General features: G+C 39.0%; 1 protein-coding gene across 3 annotated transcripts; it reads left to right on the top strand.

The window, feature by feature from the left end:
- The first annotated feature begins 1,191 nt into the window (after positions 1-1,191).
- On the top strand, positions 1,192-17,875 carry shc2 (SHC (Src homology 2 domain containing) transforming protein 2). Of its 3 annotated transcripts, none has more exons than XM_057325665.1 (14): positions 1,192-1,353; positions 4,597-4,842; positions 9,198-9,268; positions 11,748-11,808; positions 12,116-12,235; positions 12,508-12,561; positions 12,941-12,992; positions 13,083-13,209; positions 14,033-14,210; positions 14,752-14,845; positions 14,941-15,096; positions 15,251-15,540; positions 16,521-16,669; positions 16,819-17,867. In XM_057325665.1, the coding sequence occupies exons 2-13, from the start codon at positions 4,702-4,704 to the stop codon at positions 16,647-16,649; spliced, it is 1,473 nt and encodes a 490-aa protein (XP_057181648.1). In that variant the 5' UTR covers positions 1,192-1,353; positions 4,597-4,701; the 3' UTR covers positions 16,650-16,669; positions 16,819-17,867. The 3 variants fall into 3 exon arrangements, with proteins under 3 accessions (XP_057181648.1, XP_057181647.1, XP_057181646.1); XM_057325664.1 differs by lacking the exon at positions 1,192-1,353 and adding an exon at positions 2,582-3,055; XM_057325663.1 differs by lacking the exon at positions 1,192-1,353 and having other exon boundaries at positions 3,086-4,842; positions 16,819-17,875.
- Positions 17,876-19,413: the final 1,538 nt, after the last annotated feature.

Raw genomic sequence — 19,413 nt, 5'->3', positions numbered from 1 at the left:
TCACCTGGTTTATTAAAGCAAACGAAGTCAGCCAAGAAGGGTGTAACACTGCTAAAGGTAGGATTTTGTCAATTTGATAACTTAAATAACAGCACTTTAACACGAGTGAATTACTGTAGCCTATTTTATGTTGTTTTGTCAGCGATGATGTCCAAAGAGCTCATTTATTGAACACGTCGTATCAAACCTATTGGTACCACTACCAGGCCTTGAAAATAAACATTTATTAAAACGTAAAGTATTTTTTAAAAACATATTGTTAAAGTAGCCTACTAAAGCAAACTTCAGGCTAGAAATCAAACCAGAGGTGTAAAGATGTCTCAGAAGCCCGTGTTTACAAATACCTGTTAGAGGTCGAGGTTGGTTAGCTTTATAAATATTTATATTTGTAGCAGAAGTGCTTCTTACATTTGTTTGTCTGCCTCATGCTAAAACATTTAATGTCAGGGTTGCTGATTTGACCACAGTGTTCCTGTGACCTTTTTAACAAGCACATATTGTTGCAGTAAACATTCAAGAACAGAAAGCAACAAAGGCACCAGAAAGCCACTTCACTGATTGTACTCCATGTACTAACATTATTTTTTTATGTGACAATTTTTATACCGTTTGTTTTATATCTGTTGCATGAAATAATGTAGTTTACGGAAATTTGTTTTTTTGCACATTTGTGTCATTTCATTGAGATTTTTATTCTCTACTATATTGTTGTTTAAAAAACTAATGGGACCTGTTAAAACTTTAACAAAAGGTTAACTTCAGTAGGTGATTCTCGTTAATAAATTACAGAGTTTCCGTTTCACAAGTAACTTTTGTCCAAGCTATGAATTCAAATGAGTAATGTACACTTTATGTTGTGAGCCTCTTTGTGTGGAACGGCACACAAAATTGAATGAAAATATACATTTTACTCACTAAGACGCATCAAAACTAGACTTTCCTTTTGTTAAATGGGCATTTTAGCAGCATTTACCATTATCAGAATTTGGTGGCCTCAATCACCCTTAAACAAGGAAACCTATCCTATAGTGTTTATTTCATATGCGATTTTGCAAATATGGACACATGCGCTGAAAAAAAACATATCATCATCATCAAAAGTAACATCATTGGACATGTAAATGGAGGAGGTGTGCGTATGGTGGATGTTCATAAAAAAGGACACATGCAAGATTCTAGCCTGTGGTTCGAGTGGGCTCACCCTTTTCAGGTTTTAAGCTAGCAATTCTCAGTCTTAAAATACTTTAGTATGTCTTTCACCCTTAAAAACATATGATCCAGTTTACATGGAGTTTTGGGTCTTGATTGGAATTGATGTTGCAATCTCCACTTTAATTTCCTATACTAGTTTTGGTGAGTAATAATTAATTTTTCCTTTCTACTTTGATATATTTCCTTTTCCTCTACGTAAGATAGCTAATACTCTTTTTATTATTTATCATCATTTCATTTAATCTAGCAAATATATAAGTTGCTTAGGAAGGTCTTTCCACTGAACGAGGATGTGGTAAATGCCTGGCATGTGGCACGCGTCTCGTTTTTTAGTTAGGCAGTTATTAAAATACCCTTTAACCCATATAAACCACAATTTGATGCAAAATGTCATGCCAGTCTTGTGGAGAAGGTAAAAGCAGAATATGTAATGCAGCAAATGTCATCTGGCATTGATCTTTTTATATACATGCGGCTTTTATATACTGTAGGTGTATTTGGGTAAGTGAAATATGTGCTTGTTTATCAACCGGTACTTTAAACAGTGATTTTATCATCTTCACATTTGCACGAAATGATGTGGAAATATGCAGCATTTCTAAAAACATATTAGAGGCAATTGATGCAATTGTGTAGCAAGGTCAAGGTTTTAAACTTCAGTAAAATCACACTTTGTTGAAGGTTTAGCTTTTTAATGCTAGCTTAGCTGAAGGTAACACTGATAATTTACCCAAAAATGGAAATTCTGACATCATTTACCCTCTTGTCATTTCAAATCTTCATGACTTTATAGGCAGAACACAAAAGAAGATATTTTGAAGAAAGTTGGTGACCGAACAACACTGGCACCCATTCACTTCTATTGTATGGACACAAAACCAATGCAAGTGAATGGGGGCCTGTTAACAACATTCTTCAAAATATCTTCTTCTGTGTTCTCTGGAAGAAAGAAAGTCATACAAGTTTGAAATGACAAGAGGTTGAGTAAATGATGACATATTTGTTATTTTTTGTGAACTATCACTGTAATATTGCATTTTAATCCAAAGTTACTTTTGTGATGAAATAATTACTGAATCCCCTGTAGTGCTGCCTCTCACAGACCTTCTGTTGAATAGGTCTGCTATCAAAGTAAGAAAGTCTTTGTAAATTAGGAAAAATAGCAAGTTTGAAATGCATTTATGGCCCTCAGAGGAACAGTGCGGAGACTGCTAAAATCATTTCTCTTTTTTCCTAAATCCATTCTCTTTTGTGTTCAACTTCTCACTTGCCGTATTGCCCTAAACTGAAACTATTGATCCAGACCATGACCCCGCACTTACACTAATTGAAAATGGTCACAGTGACCCTAGCTAATCTAACCAGAGCTGAGTTAGAAATCCTACGAATGGAAAAACAAGACAAAATCTCTGCAAAACATCCATGAGAGGTCATCATCATAAAGCAGTTGCTGATATTGGAAAATACAGCGCGTGTTTGTGAGTCATGATGGTAGTGTGAGGCTTTGTCAACACCCCTGAGGTTTCTGCGACGCAACGGTAACGGAATATAGAGTATTTTAGTGCTTCCTGTTTATTTTGCCTTGTGGACTCTCTGCATATACTTTTTGGGCAGTTGCGAAAAACGTGACGTCAGAGCAAAAGGAAGAGACTGTTTGTCAAACCACCTTGTCTTGCGCAACTTGCGCAAGATTTGTCAATGTTACAACTCGGATGTTCGCTTGACTGCATTGGATCCAACTGCAAGGGAAGAGCGAGAGTCTCGACAATATTTAATAATTGTTTCATTGTGCGTCCTGCAGAATTAAAGAACATATTGTGAATGGAGAAACCAATTTAGTAAGGTATTGAATATTCATTTAATAATTCAAGTACTGGTGCTCATGTGTGCATTGTGTCAAGTTTTGATTCTTTGTCTTAATTTGTTTCATTAATTTGAATGAATTTGGTTTAAAGGATAGTTGTGTAATTTTTGTGCCACTAGTGTCTATTATTGGTCCAAATCCCAACTTACACCATTGGTTGAGTTAATGTCGGTATGCTGATGTAGGTGGGATGCTCAAACAAACAGAGCAATGTTTTGATAGAGCCACAGTGTTGACATTTTATAGACGAATCAGCCTACAAATAGCTTACTTATAGTTCTTTCTGCATATTAAAGGGATAGTTCACCCATAAGGACAATTCTGTTATTTATTCACCCTCGTGTCATTTCAAACCTGTGTGGCTTTCTGTCTTCTGCAGAACACATAAATAGATGTGTCTTACATTAGTTTTGTGTTCTTACAATAGAAGTGAATGGGTAGCGCCGTTGTTTGGTTACCAACATTCTTCAAAATGTCTTCTTTTGTGTTCTGCGGAATATTAACGATGACAGAATTTTCATTTTTGGGTGAACTATCACTTTAAGCTGTGAAAATGTGCTGCACTGACATTGTACATGTTAGTTTTTCTGTGTGTGTACAATACCATATACATTGCGATGTAAGGAGGTCCTCAAGCAGATGTGCATTAGCTAATGTTGCCTGGACGCAGCTGGGTTGGGCAGGACTAATAGACAGACCAAAACAGTATGACATCATAATGAGAGTGTTGGGGGTGAGCTGAGAAAGAGAGCGAGAGAGGGAGAGAAGAAGAGAAGGAGGGTGGGATCAAACCAGCCACTCTAAGGGACAGAACAAGCTCTCAGTACAGCAGAGAGAGAGAGGGATAGAGAGAGAGAGGGAGACGCTTATGTGTGCGAGAGGACACAGGGCTAGACTCAGTCCACAGAGAGCCGATTCACCTCCCAGTGGATTCCTGTGGATTTCTCCTTTGCTTCCACTGCATCTTTCCTCTTTTCCTTTTCCTAACCATCCCCCCTTCCCCTCCCTCCTTTCCCCCACTCTCCTCTCCGCTCTGGACCGCTCCTCCGGGCATGCTACTTAAGCCCAAGTATGGCCGCTTCCGGAACGACTCAGTGACCTCCTCCGACGACCTGATGCAGAGCCTAGCCATGAGCGGGAAGGTGGTGGGCACGCCGGTGGCCTCCTCGTCCACGACAGGCTTGGAGCTGCCACCCCTGGAGAACGCCGCTCTTCCTCCGCCCTCGGCTCAGGTACTGGCCGATTCCCCCGGGCTGGACGGTGAGCAGGACGGCACCACCACCTTCTGCATGCTCATTCCCAAGATGCCCCAGTGGAAGTTCTCCAACTCTCTGCTAAGTCGTAGCCCCTCCAACAGCAGCTCCAGCTCTGGTTCCAGCAAGGACTCAAGCAGGGCACATCCGGCCGATACCTCCGCACCCGCTTCTGGGGGTGCGACCGCTGCTAGTGGTCCTGTGGCTAGTCTTGCAGCCGTCTTCAACTCTTGTGACCCTGTTTGTGTGGGTCCTTGTTCCCTACAGGCCGTTAGGAGGCATAGGGTCAGCGGGAATTCAGCAAGTCTCAGAGATTCAAGCGCAGGGGCCTCCGAAGGGAGTCCGGGGGGCTCTGGAAGCTTCAGGACAGGGATGAACCGGAGGACCAGGGTGGAGGGCATATGGCTGGGAGATAACTTCACCCAGAAGGGAAGCTTCATGAACAAGCCGTCCCAGGGGTGGTTGCACCCTGACAAAAAGATCAGCAGCACAGGAGCTTCGTACATCGTCAGGGTGAGTGTTTTGTTTATCAGCTCGTTTATCTAACTGCGCTTTCCGCTTGTAGTGGCATAAATATAGCTTTACTGTAGCCTTATCATTTCTGTTGCTTGAAACAACAGCAACATCTCGAAACTGGGTTTGTGCAAGAGAGAACAATGAGGCTTTCTTTGCTGCAGCAATCTGGTTATGAGTCCTAATGCTTGAGGGGACCGGAGGAATATATCATCTTATTCAGATATACAGTATTGCTTTGTGTGGTACACCAAATGCGTCAGAGCAAACGGCAGCGTGGGTAAACAAACTGCAGATGTAAACATCTGAACTATCAGTGAGGGGAGGTGGGGCAGTGGAGGCGGTTCATTGTTTATGATGGTAAATGGAGTGTTGTTTTTTGCAAAGGTATTCTTGGGCTATCCTGTTTTTGCCAAGTGGTTGATGTCCTTAGGGCAACATCATGTTGACCCTGGGACAACATTTAAATCAACCAATCAGATTTCAGAAATAAGTTTACAGTTTATTTTAAGTTTAATCTTCCAACCAGGATTAGGTGCTTGTAGACCATTGTTTTTCCACTTATCATTTCCCTCTGATTTTAGGGGTAAGTTATGGTTATAGGCTTGGGGTTTGGTGTGGGTTTAGGTTTTATTTATAAAAATGTTGTCCTTCGGTCAACAAAATATGTTGCCCTGAGAACGTCAACCACTTAGCAAAATCAGGTCGAGCGGTATACTTGATGGGTTTTGGGAATCAATGCGGCCTCTTTTTATTTGCATGTATTTTTTATATTAGAAATGCAACTGCTTTCTAATGCAAGGGCCATTTTTAGTTCCCTCTATTATCAGGATTGTGTTCAAACTATAGAAGGTATTCAGTGGACAAATGGCTACAGTTTTCAATGGTTAATTTTGATTCTATTACATTTTATCTACCACCCCAATCTCAAAAATAAGGGTAAAAGTGTTGTCTTAAATAATAAAATTAATGACTATTAACGGCTTAAATGTGTTTCCTGGTAATAGTAGTAATAGTATGCAAAGTGCATGAATGTGATTTCATAGCCGGATTCATAAGCAACTACAGACAGAGTTACATACTCTCATTGTGACATGCAATTAATAATAATAATAATTCGTTACATTTATATAGCGCTTTTCTGGGCACTCAAAGGGCTTTTACATGGAAGGGGGAATCTCCACCAATGTGCAGCATCCACCTGGATGATGCGACGGCAGCCATATTGCGCCAGAACGCCCACCACACACCAGCTTATTGGTGGAGAGGAGACTAGTTGTGAAGCCAATTAGTACATATGGGGATGATTAGGAGGCCATGATGTTTAGAGGCGAATGTTGGAATGTTCATTGGCCAAATGTTGGCTTGATTAATTGGTAATTCATTGACAGAATTTTTGACTGATGATTTTTTATTTCAACAAATATTGCCATAATATCGTTATTATAGACATCTGTGAATGAAGTTAATAACGCTGTTTCAACGCTGGTTCAGAAGAACTTCCTGTTTCAGTTACACAAAGGTTTGAACAAAACACAACCAACTGAATATTTATAACCGATTTGAAATGTTATAAACAAATATCTTTAAGATTTAATTATAAGTGTAAGATTTAAAAAACACTAATAATAAATCAATAAAAACTAAAAAACAGGAAGTGCTTTACATCTTGCAAAGTGGTCTATAAATTCTTTTGGCCATAAAAATTGTGTATCTGACATTGTGACAGTCCCAATAAAGACGAATTCCGTAGAGTTCACGTTGAAAATAAAAGCGTTACTTATTTACATGGGACTCAATTCAAACTTATTTTGTTTAATAGACAAATTCTGTTATACAGTCACAAGAAAACATAATTTAGGCTAACCAAAGACATGCTATATAAAGACCCTTTAGTTACTCTTAAACTTTGCTAATGCTACAGCTATAAGCCAAAATCTCCAGCCTCTGGGCTGTATCTTTGTCAGTCAAGGGTTTCGAATGTTGGCAGACGTTTTGACGTCAATGACAGCTATCCTCCTTCAACCCTGTTTCCCATCCACTCTCCTCCACCCCAGGATCTATTGTAACCACACGGCTCTCTCTCCATTAGCCCGGGCTGGGCCTGCGAACGCTCCGGAATTGCATTACACAGGCACCATTCATTCGTTTATTCAATTACGTTTAATCACAGTCATTTGTATCACATGTGTAGAAGAGGAAGCAGGAGTTAGGGGTGGAGGTGGGGGGCTCTTAGTCCAATAACACTATGGCACGGTATACCACAAATAAAGAGATCTTAGATTGGCCTTGCGTTTTGACGAAGAGCCACTGGCTATCAACAAAAAAAAAACATTTAGCGTGTCCTTTAAAATATGAACCCACATTTCTGTGAATCAATAGGTGTTTTGTTGCTGTTACATAAGCTCAAGGAACATATGACACTTCTAGTCTGTGTTTTCAGCTAGATGACCAACTTTCTAAGAATTATCTATGATCTACGTAGAAAAATAGTTTAAAAGTAGTCCATCTATGCAGCAGGGCAGTATCTACGTAGAAAGCAAAAACCTCACTGCTCATTTCCCCTTCTCAGAAAAATATCTAAGAACATCCAACTTAAAAGTGCACGACCCATATAGAGTCTTCATGGGTTTAACAGAGTAAAAATGTTGTAGAGGCGTTAATGGTGGAGGTGGTTTTGTTTTTTGTGTTACTGTGTCTTGTTATTTATAAGATGTCGTCACATTTTCGCTTCTTTGCCGAAGGAAATCACGTATTTACGAAACGTGCTCTGTAGATCAGTTTGTCCGTTTAGGGCTACAACATGGCGGATTCTATGCGAGGGGACCCACGGTGTATGTAGATAGAAATAGCTCCTTCTAAGGTATTAAAAACATAACGCTTCATCTTGTAAGTGCATAGTTATGTATATTATGTTGCATTTCTGTCAAAAGATCCTCTAAAAACTACACACTGGACCTTTGCAATAAAAGATTTTCAAGATCATAGAAAACCTTTAAGTCATTGACCCTAAACTTTTGAACGGTAGTGTACATTAGTGCAGCAAAGAGGTCTTTGACAAAAGGAGGAGAGAGGGTAAAAAACTGATTGAACACCTCCCGCTGTTCACTAATCTAGTTAAGATGCACCCACGGCCTGCTTGGAAAGCCTTTTAGATGTGCTGAACACTTATTGAGAACAGTTGAAGAATGTTCTTTTCTTTTTTTGAAGAGAGTCAATAGTGACTAGGGGTCAAAACAGAAAATGACCATAACCATATGACACATTGTGTCAGGAACAAGCCTAAAAAAGGATAAAAGCACATACTATTCCTTTAACGGACGTTTGTGCTTTCGAAAGCGCAAGAAGTGACTGCAGAAAACCGTGAGGATGTCAAAACCACCACACTAAGGGACTCATTTTCATACAGACATAAATGAAGGCCAGAGTAAGTTGTCAGGGGCTTCCCCAAAACACTGTTAAAAAACAGAAGCACAAGATTTTCTTTTCAACTACAAGAACTTCGGGAAGGTGTTTGTCGTCTACATTTTGATATAAACAAAAATCCACCTTATGTTCTAACCGTTTGACTCAAATGTAGGTCACGTGACATTGGCATCCCCAAATCCTTGCCAAAACTGATGTGATGTTACACCCTTCTAGCACAAGTAACCACTTTTATTAAGATGTATCCGCTGGGAAAGAGAAAGTGAGATCAAAAGACGCATTAGCATCTCGCACCGTCCCTGTGACCCTTTAGGACACATTAGTGACTAACAACCCAATGGATATTCCCCAACAGTGTCAAAAGAGCACTTTTCATGTCTCACAAGGGCCAGACTGCAGGTCCACCCTCACCAGCCGTGATGCGGTTATTGCCGGCAGTCTCCTCACGCTTCGCAGTAATTACCTTCTCTAATGCAGCTATTAGACTGTCATTCAGAACAAGTTGTACTGCAGAAATGATGCGTTGAGCGTTTATATGTAATTACACACCGTTAAAGCCACATATGCTGTATGCAACACTAGGTACATCCTACTGATATTATTGTGCTGGTGTGTGTGTGTGTGTGTGTGTGTGTTCATGTTTGTATATCCCGGTGTGTGTGCGTGTGTGTGTGTGTGTGTGTGTGTGTGTGTGTGTGTGTGTGTGTGTGTGTGTGTGAGTGAGACAGACAAAGAGAGAGAGAGAGAGAGAGAGAGAGAGAAACAATTGTTGCTTTTGTTTTCAGCATCTCAATCATGAACGCTGGCTCCTGCCAGACAAATTAGATACCTATTTCCATGAAGTAATGATGACCTCAGGGAAATTACAAGTAATTGGGTATAATGAAAGTAATGTATTTTTTTCATATAGTGCTTTCTCATTTTTGCAGTACATGGGGTGCATCGAGGTTTTGAAATCAATGCGATCTTTGGACTTCAGCACTAGGACACAGATTACAAGGTAAACTTCGTTTTTTGTTTGGACTGCACTGCACATGGATCAGTTTTATCTGCGCTTCAAAGCTGCCATCCACATGACTTATTTTCAGTTATTGTTCAAGTACATAAAAGAGACTACAACACACGAAACAATAAGTGTGTAAAGCAACCTGCAGTTCTATGTCTCAAACAGAGATGGCGATAGAGAGAAAAAAGTAACGGATTGCAGCTTCAACTAGTTATTTTCTTTTTGGTCTATATAATACATACTGTACATAAAAACCGTTGCAGAGGTATACTTGGGCTCTCCTGTTTTTGCCAAGTGGTTGATGTCCTTAGGGCTACATCATGTTGACCCTATGAACACTGATAAAAATCGAGGTTATCACATAAAAGATCATTTTTTAAAACTTTTCCTAATTACATGTACAAATATCAGGCCTACGTATTACTTAAAAGTAAACATGAACTTGTTTTCTTTGCAGTATTTGAGGTCTGAAAAAATACAGAGCATCTTTTCTGTTATTTTGACCTTTTGCTCCAGTTTTCATCTTCCCCAAATAAATGCAAATAGAAAACCCCCAAACATACCTATAAATAGTAAATTCAGAAAAACTGTCTCTTCATTTTTCTGTGACTGAATATATATGTATTTATGTATGTTGATTGTATGTTAATTTTCTGCTAACATGTTTTTCTTACACAAGACACAAGAGTTTACACTAGGTGTGAGTCATTAGATTAACTTCATCTGCACCCGCATATACAGTATATGCGCATTCTCATGTCATCACGCATGTATTAATATATGTGCGAGCATGTGGGGGTGGAAGGGCAGAGCTTCAGCGTCCCGAGGGCAATGGAGTCCCTCTCTCTCCTCTTGCTCATCGATCGGCTGTAACTTGAACCCCGTAGCCCACGACGGGCTAAAGTGCAGATAGAACAGTTGAGATGGACAGAGTGATACAGCCATGTATTATTAATGACTCCCACTAATGACTAGAGGTCTGCAGGGACCCGAGATGATGCAGATTGCACGGGGCGGAGCCAGAAAGTGATAAACAAAGGATTGGAGAGGGGTGGTTTGTTTTGAGTTGAGCTCTACAGTGTATTGTGACTAGTTATGATGGGAATGCTGGGAAAAGACTACACTAGGATCTGTTTAGCAGGGGAAACTGCTGGTAAATCAGCTGAAGTGCGGTGCTCTGGGGAAAGAGGGCGTGTGGGTGGGCCGGTGTTCTGTCAATTTATGCTACCCATAGAATTTTGCTACCTGTTATTGTCAAGTAATGCAGCCGATAGGCAATTTTGTATGATCTGAGAAGACATATGGATATGCACTTTCACAACAAGCTAACACAAAATTAACTTCATTACACTATCCATTAGCCATTGCGACATTTATTTAGAAAAATTCCCTCGAAAGTCCTCTGCTGGGACAGTTGGCACCTTTAAAATATTAATGGGTTATTTGATAGCAGGCTGGTGTTTTGAAGTCAGTCCGCTGTCCTCAAAACCCACACAAGCACATGCAGAGGTTGCCTCTACCACCATATCTAGTTGAAACTTTAGTGTGGTTTTATCAGTAAAAAGGCAAGCATCACTACTATTAGTACTCATACTACTGTAGGATTTAGTTTCTTTTTAAGTTATTTGTCTTGTTTGAGTATTATTTCAATAAAACAATAAAAATCCATTGAAAATCAAAGCGCTTGCTTATTTAAAATAATAAACATGCCGTTATCATCCTTCGGTGTGGATGCTAATACAGCTATTGCTATAGCTATCTTTATAGTTGTCATTTTTGGTGAACCAACCTGATCTCACAGGAATTCTGAACTATTTTACGAGGTGGCTAATTCCTATGAATTCGTACGTTGCAAATCGTACAAAACGTACGATTGCTAGACAAAAAGCAATACTGAAGCCCCGCCCCTAACCCTAACATCATTGGCGCGAAAGCAAATCGTACTAAAATGTACAAATGAGATCGTACGAATTCACACGAATGAGACAAAATTAGCCACATTGTAAAATAGTTACGTTTTTGCCGTGAGATTGTGTTGCGTGAACACATCTTTGCTAGCAACCATGCTAACAACCGCCCAGAAAATCCTAGCAACTTGATAGCAAAATGCTAACAACCACTTAGAACACCGCAAAGTTAAGTATACAACAGATAATGCAAATATGGAACACCGATGGTACATTTTGGTTTGGTTCGATCTTGGAAGTTGAGTGCTTCATGTTGCTGGTAGAACTTTCTGGTGACATTAAACTGAAACAGACAGTTGTTTGTTGACGTGGTTTGAGTTAGCACTATTCTAGCGCTCAGACTGTTTCGGTGAAATGTTTGCTATGTGTGTAACATTCATGACACATTTTCACACTGTGGTCTCGCTGAAGCAAATTGTTTATCATGGGCTGTACGTGGAGTTTGGAACTTGTGGTTTGTGGTAATGCACTGCTAATTATATATTTGTGTGTGTGTGTGAATGCAGAGAGGCCATCAACAAATTGTGTGAAGCTGTACCTGGTGGAAAAGCTGCCTGGAAGAAGAAGGTAAGGATTCATTTATTTCATTTTTATCTCGTATGTTAAAAATAACTTTTTTGGGTAAAATTATCCATAAAAACCTATTAAATCAATTTAATATTAGCTTAAGGCCAGCTGTATTTTGCCGCACTCTTACAAGTTGAGGAAGGTCATTTTAGCAGTGTTTCCCTTCCAGAAAAACATACCAAAATTATTGATGACTCATCCTGCACTGCACAGATTTTCGTCCATCAAATGCTCTCTGGAATTAAAATGTCCCCTACATGATTTTCTTTCAGCGCTCTGTAATTTAACTTTTTTGGTTTATTTTTAGGTCACCAACAAAACCCTTCAGTCTATCATGGGGAAGAGTAACCTTCGATTTGCTGGAATGAGCATCGGCGTCAACATCTCCATCGATGGCTTGAGTTTGCTGGTCCCCACCACACGACAGGTTAACCCTTCTCAGCACCTCTCTCAAAACATGTGATTCATTCAAATCATCTCACAAGCAGTATATTAAACAAACCCAACCCTCAGACAAGAGTTCACAACACTTTGTTTTATATTTGTTTATGTTTTGAGTGTACAGACTGCAGGATGTGGATGTGTCATGCTGTCGATGATAATATCTCTTGTTTTGGTCTTCATATTGAAGTAGCGCTAACTTTATTGATTCAGACTGATGCAGACATCACACGCTCTCTCTCTCTCTGTGGCTCTTAGGTAATTGCACACCATCCCATGCAGTCCATCTCCTTCGCTTCTGGTGGAGACTCGGTGAGACCTCTGAAAGGCTTGTGCCTGCTTAAAGGGATAGTTCAACCAAAATAAAAATTCTTCATTTATTCCCCATTGAAAACCTATGGAACACAAAAGAAGATATTTTGAAAAATGTTTTTTTGTTCATACAATGGAAGTCAATGGAGCCTCATGTTGTTTGGTTACCAACGTTCTTCAAAATATCTTCTTTTGTGTTCTGTATAAGAAAGAAAGTCATACAGGTTTGAAATGACATCAGGATGAGTAAATGATGAAAAAAATCATTTTTGGGTAAACTCTCCCTTTAAATGCTCTTACAGAAACCTGCTTCTGTACATTTCATGCCACCCGATAAAATGCGATCCTCGCTCTGATATTATTTCATCTTGTGTTTCAGGATACGCCTGACTATGTTGCCTATGTGGCCAAAGATCCTGTCAATCAAAGAGGTATTTTTATTCTGTTCTTGAATAGGCCTCATTGATCACTGTAAACCAGATTTCTTACGTGAATATTTTCCACGGATCTTTTTCCTCTAGCTTGTCATATCATGGAGTGTAGTGATGGTCTTGCCCAGAATGTGATCAGTACCATCGGTCAAGCCTTTGAACTGCAGTTCAAACTGTACTTACACAGTCCACCCAAAGCCATTCCCACTATGGACAGGTGAGATTCATTAACACAAAAATTTGATTCAAATATGGTCCAAAACCACCCACTTCGACAGTGATTGACATGTAAAGCAACCAATTGTATTTTGCCATTTAGAGACGGGGTTATGAGTTATATTATATGTTTTATAATATGTACAGACACGGGAACATATCTTGGCCATGTTTGCACTCTATGCACCTGCAGTCCATGAGGACCTTCGGTTCTAAAAGAATGATTTTTCTCGTGCTGATCGCATGATTGAAACAGGATACGTACGGCTTGTATTTCATATGGCCATCGTGTTTTGATCTCAGACTGTTATTTTAAGCTTAACTTATTTAAGGAGCTCTCAAAAGCCACAAGATTGCTTGGTGTCACATCAGTAACAGATCATTCTTCAGTTTAAAGTCATTGTTTTTATATGTGCTCTCTCTTTGTAAATATGACCTGTCAAATCTAGAAAGCTGCCTTTACTAGACTTTCTCTCTTTTGCAGAAAAGAAGATATTTTAAAGAATGTTGGTCACCGAAAACAAGCGTGACCTATTGACACGTGTTGGTTTGGTGGCCATAAGCGAATGGGTACCGTCACTTTTCTCGTTACCGACATTCTTCAAAATATCTTCCGTTGTGTTTTGCGGAAGAAAGAAAGTCAAGAGGGCGAGTAAACAATGCAAGAATTTTCATTTTTTGATGAACTATCCCTTTAATGTTTACCAGGTTTTGGGAATGAGTGAGGTTATAGCGTACTATATACGTACATCCATTGTTTATGTCTTGCATTAATCATTCGTAAATTGCGAGCATAGTAAATTGTCTTTTAATGGTTATGGTAGGAATATACGAACAGAGGAGTCGGCATGGGGTGATGATGAGGAGTCATCCGAGCATGATTATTACAACAGCATCCCGGGCAAAGAACCTCCAGTGGGGGGTGTGGTGGACTCTAGACTCAGACATCCTGTGGGCCTACTAGGTCACGTCCATACCCAACCACAAAGCAAACCAGCTCAGGTAAAAAAATGAAATGGTCTTACAAGTAGATACATGTGTACAGCTACCTTGTCTTGTTGTGTGACCAAGCCCCTTTCATTTCATTTATGTAACCCAAAGCCCGTATGCCACTTGTAAGAAATGAGAAATCTATCAATAATCAATAGGTATCAAAGCCCATCTTACTTGCACCTTTGAACCTTTTAAACTTCTTCAACCTGGCCTGTCAAACCATTTATCATCATCATTTGATTTCTGTAAACCCTCTGTGACTGTTCACGGTGAACCCAATGGCACTTACCGATCAGCTCGGGTTTAAAGTGAACACAGCATCCCTAATGTTGTTTCAGTGTTCTGGTCGATCCACTAACAACATGTGTTCTGTGAGTTTATATTCCAGCTAATGTGGACATTACTGCGTATTGTATTATCCAAACTGGCTAGATTTGTTTTAATGAAGTCTAAATAAGCACAAACCTTATTATGACTTTCTGACCTGACATTGTTATTATCAAGCTTGCAAACCCAGAGCAAAAACTGATCCGTATACTTACTGTTTCAGGTGGGGTCACCAGCCAAAAGAGATGCAAACACCCTTCCCGCTGCCCATTTGTGTTATGAAGTGCATTGGGACACAGAAAACAACAGTAGCTCAAGTGAGACACCTAGTGGTCGACAATAATAACACTTGATGTATGTCACTTGATGTATTGTTACAGTAATGACTGTTGTGCACACTTTTTGTCTGTAGGTTTGACTTCTGATGGTTACCTGCGAGCGGATGGACATCCACCTGGCAGCCGTGATTACGAGGAACATCTGTATGTAAACACTCAGAATCTGGACAACATGGAGACCTCAGGAGGACACACATCAGAGAGTCCTAAGAAAGATATATTTGACATGAGTGGGTCGCCTGCATGATGCTCATATACCTTTACACCATTTGATTTCAACAATGTGATATCAATAAAACATGCATTTTGCATAATAAACTGTGCATACAAAATTATGGATGATTTGATGGTTATCTAAGTGTTTTCTTTTTCGTGACCTCATAGGGCCATTTGAGGATGCCCTGCGTCTGCACGAGGCCGGTGGGGTTTGTGTACTGGAGGACAAATGGCCGAGCCCCCCGCACCGCCGGGCCCCCGTCGCTCCTACAGAAGACCAACTTCGACGTGAAGTGTGGTACCACGGGCGCATGAGCCGCAGGGATGCAGAGAGTCTTCTGGGCCGAGATGGAGATTTCTTGGTGCGGGACAGCGCGACTAACCCAGGACAGTATGTGCTGACGGGGATGCAGTGCGGCCTGCCTAAACATCTGCTGCTGGTGGATCCAGAAGGAGTGGTGGGTGGTGCTTTTAACCCCGTAACATTTTTTAGGGTTTAGGGTGTTTTTAAAGGAATAGTTCACCTTTAAAATGAAAGCTCTGTCAATATTAACACGCCCTGCTGTCATTTCAAACCCGTATGACTTTCTTTCTTCTGCAGAACACAAAAGAAGATATTTTGAAAAATGTCGGTAGCAGAAAACCGTTGGTTTGACTTGCATTGGTTTTGTGTTCATACAATAGAAATGGGGACCAACGGTTTTTGGTTACCAACATTTTTCAAAATATCTTCTTTTGTGTTTTGCAGAAAGAAAGAAAATCACACAGGTTTAAAATGACGACAGGGTGAGTAAATGATGACAGAATTTTCTTTTTTTTTCAGGTGAACCATTCCTGCAATTACATAATGAAAATAAAGAGTTACTGTTTTAAGACCAGAATTATTATATTTTCATTATTTCATTTATTATGTTTTATTGTAATTTATTAATATTTTGAATTGTCTTTTATTTTTATATTTCATGTAAAATTTTGTTACATTTTTTAAGAATTTCGTTACCTTTGTGTTTTAGTCCTTTTTTATTTTGTTTTTTATATGATTATTTTTCACTTTATTTTTGTTTTTGTTTATTTTGAGTTAATAAATTCAGTTTCTCAACTTAATCTTATTTCAGTTTATTGCTGAGGCAACATTTAACATTTTTGTTTAGTGTAAGTGTGAATAAATATTTCATTTAGTTCGATATTTAATGTGATTTCAATTAACAGAATTGTTTTTATACGCAGTTTACTTTTGTTTAGTTTAGTTTACCTATAATCTATATTCTTGTTTAAGATTTAGACATGACAATTCAAGGTTAAATTTCCAACAGAAACGGCAATGTGACAAAGTTGAGCAGATCTAATTTTTTCTAATGTGTCATGTCACGTTGTCACGTTAAAGAAGATCTTACATTTTCTTTGTATTTACTTTGCTGAAATGTTATATTTCCATTAGGTTCGGACTAAAGATATGCTATTCGAGAGCATCAGTCACCTGATCATCTACCACTTGACCAACAAACTGCCCATTGTGGCGGCGGAGAGTGAGTTACACCTCCAGCAGGTGGTTTGCAGAAAGAATTGACCTCCAAGTCCATATACATGGTGAGATACCGACAAAACAGAATCCAAATATGTCAAAATATCACATATGGGGTTGTTGTTTATTTTGACAACACTGTTTCGTAAACAACATTCTTGGTGTATCATTTATGAAAATACTGACGACAGCCTGAAATTGTGTTTTATTTCAGAGAGCGAGGCTGTGACCCGTGCCGCCAATCTAGAAGCTCCACAATATTGCCTTAAACGCAGACTTTGAGCTTCCACTGGGACTTGTGGGATATCGCTGTTCCTAAGGCACTGACCACAAACTACAGCTTTCAGCATGCCTTGCTCAATCATCCCATTCACCAACCCAGAACCCGCTGAGAAGAACCCCACACACCAGAGATCCTGACATTAGGAGATAAAGTGCTTTCCGTCGTGCAAACCGAACCCTGCAATTCAGTTTGTTGGTGATGACCCAGCGTCGCCTGTCAAAAATGTGAACTTATGAGAAACACATGAGACAAATCGTCTTATTCTCTACATTTCCTCAAACATTCGTTTGTCTTGAATGGACTGCTGTTTCTGAATGTGGTGTATTCAGTAACCATGGCTATGATCGTTTCTGGTGATCACTCGTGTGGAACTGCTGGACATCAGTAGGCCTTTGTTGTCATGCTTATGAACGTGGTCACAACAGTTTGTTCTCAGGATGCTGTATTTGATATTGGACGTTATATAAAGCTTATAAGCTCAGCTTTAATGCAGTCGTATCAAATGCACATGTTTAATTTACTGTATGAACTCTCAGGACCAAACACTGGGTCATGTGATGTTGCCATTTCTTAAAAGCGATGGTGATCAAGTGATGCATTATACTTCAAAATATACGAGATGACAAAACAGATGAAAATATTCTACTTTTCTTTTGGTTAGTTACGTAAACAAATGTCCACAACTTTATTTATATGCACCAAAACACACAAGTTCAACCAAAAATGACAATGTCATCACTTGACGTTGTTGTCTATGACTACTATGACGGCACGTTAAAGCGGCTATCTGTAACTTTTGTCTCTATATCATCATCTCTATTTGAAACTTAAAATTGAATGTTACTTAACTTTACGTACTTCTCTTTATGTAAGTTGAAGTCAAATGACGCCAAACTGACATTTCTCGCAAAATCGAACCGCACAGCTCTACTTTTAGACGGTTTCAGAGGCAACAACATAAACAAACGTTATGTGGTCCAAACTTAACTTCTGGTAGACCTCCGCAAAGAATCAATAACTGTGGTTTTAATTTAATACAATAAATATAAATAAGACTAATATAAATTAAATATAAATAAATTGTTACACTACAACCAAACACAGACCAGAACTTCAGGTCAGGCGTGTGTGTCCGATGAAACTATCTAGAAATAATTTTGTATATTTATATATATTGTTTTGAATCTGGGTAAGGTAAGGAGACGGTATTGAACACTGATTTTTTATATGCTTAGAAATTTGGTTATTTCAAACGAAAAAAAAAAGTTACAGATTGAAGCTTTAACACTGACCATTTACAAACAATGCAAATGTCTGTCAAAAAAACCCAATCATAAAACTATTCTCTATATCCTCACAGAATCTTTGCACTAATAATTACTAAAAGTCCCATAACTGTGTGTAGATTTTTTTTACTAACTTGAAATTATTTTTAAGCCACATAATTTCACACCAAATGCTGCATCGTGGACCAATGCAGTCACAAAAAATGGTATAAAACCTGCCTGTAAATTAGTCTAAAAATGGTTACCTAAAAAGACTTTATGGCTTTCTACAATGTTAAAATGAAATACAATCTTCCTTATTAACAAAAGAGGATTCCTGTTCCTTCAAAAAATATTTTTTATTCCCGATATCGTTAAAAGTATCCTTCTGTTTGTACTTACATGTATGCATTTGGCAGACGCTTTTATCCAAAGCGACTTACATTGCATTGTACTATACATTTGTTTGAGTATGTGCAATCCCTGGGATCGAACCCATGACCTTGGCGTTGCTAATTTCGTAGAAAGGCAGTTGAGTGGGCGTGGCCGTTAATTAGGGATGCACCAATACCAGTATGGGTATCAGGGCCGATACTAAGCTCATGTACTCGTACTCGTAAAAATGCACCGATACCTCATGTGACATGAGAAATTTCTGTGAAATTTGCTTTGAAAAACAAAACCCTTATTCATCGGCTGGTATCGTTTAGAGCCTTTTGAGGCTGCGATGAAACTGAAATTTGGACCACAGTCCACTTTTTAAGTGCATTATATGTATAAGAACCCTGGAAAGCTTTCCTCAAAAGCCTCAATTTGTTTTCGACAGAAGAAATAAACACACGGACATGTGGGAGAGTGAATTATCATGAAATATTAATATTTAATTTTTTTATAGTGAACTACTCCTTTAAAGCCAGCCCATTACAAAAAGTAATCCTGCTACTTCTCAGGTTTTTGATTATGTCAATGTCTGTTATTCATCGCTTTGTTGTTATTGGTCCAGTCTTTTTCCATCTTTGCTTTATCAGCAGTTTAAGACACACAACGCTCTCCATTCATCATTCAGTAGCCGCACACCCCAAACTCACAGCTCAGTTGAATTCACTTTCTGTGTGAATGTGTAATTTGTAGTCTATTATCAGACATGGTGTGGTTGAAAAGGAATACGTATTTTGCAGACTTTATGTGGCTGATGGTCATTTTTTGTCACTGTATATAAAAACTTGAATGTGAAGATTCATATTTTTTGTTTCACAGAGAA

This window comes from Triplophysa rosa, linkage group LG25, assembly GCF_024868665.1.
Source record: "Triplophysa rosa linkage group LG25, Trosa_1v2, whole genome shotgun sequence".
NCBI classification, from domain to species: Eukaryota; Metazoa; Chordata; class Actinopteri; order Cypriniformes; family Nemacheilidae; genus Triplophysa; species Triplophysa rosa.
This window is presented reverse-complemented; position numbering and strand designations above follow the sequence as displayed.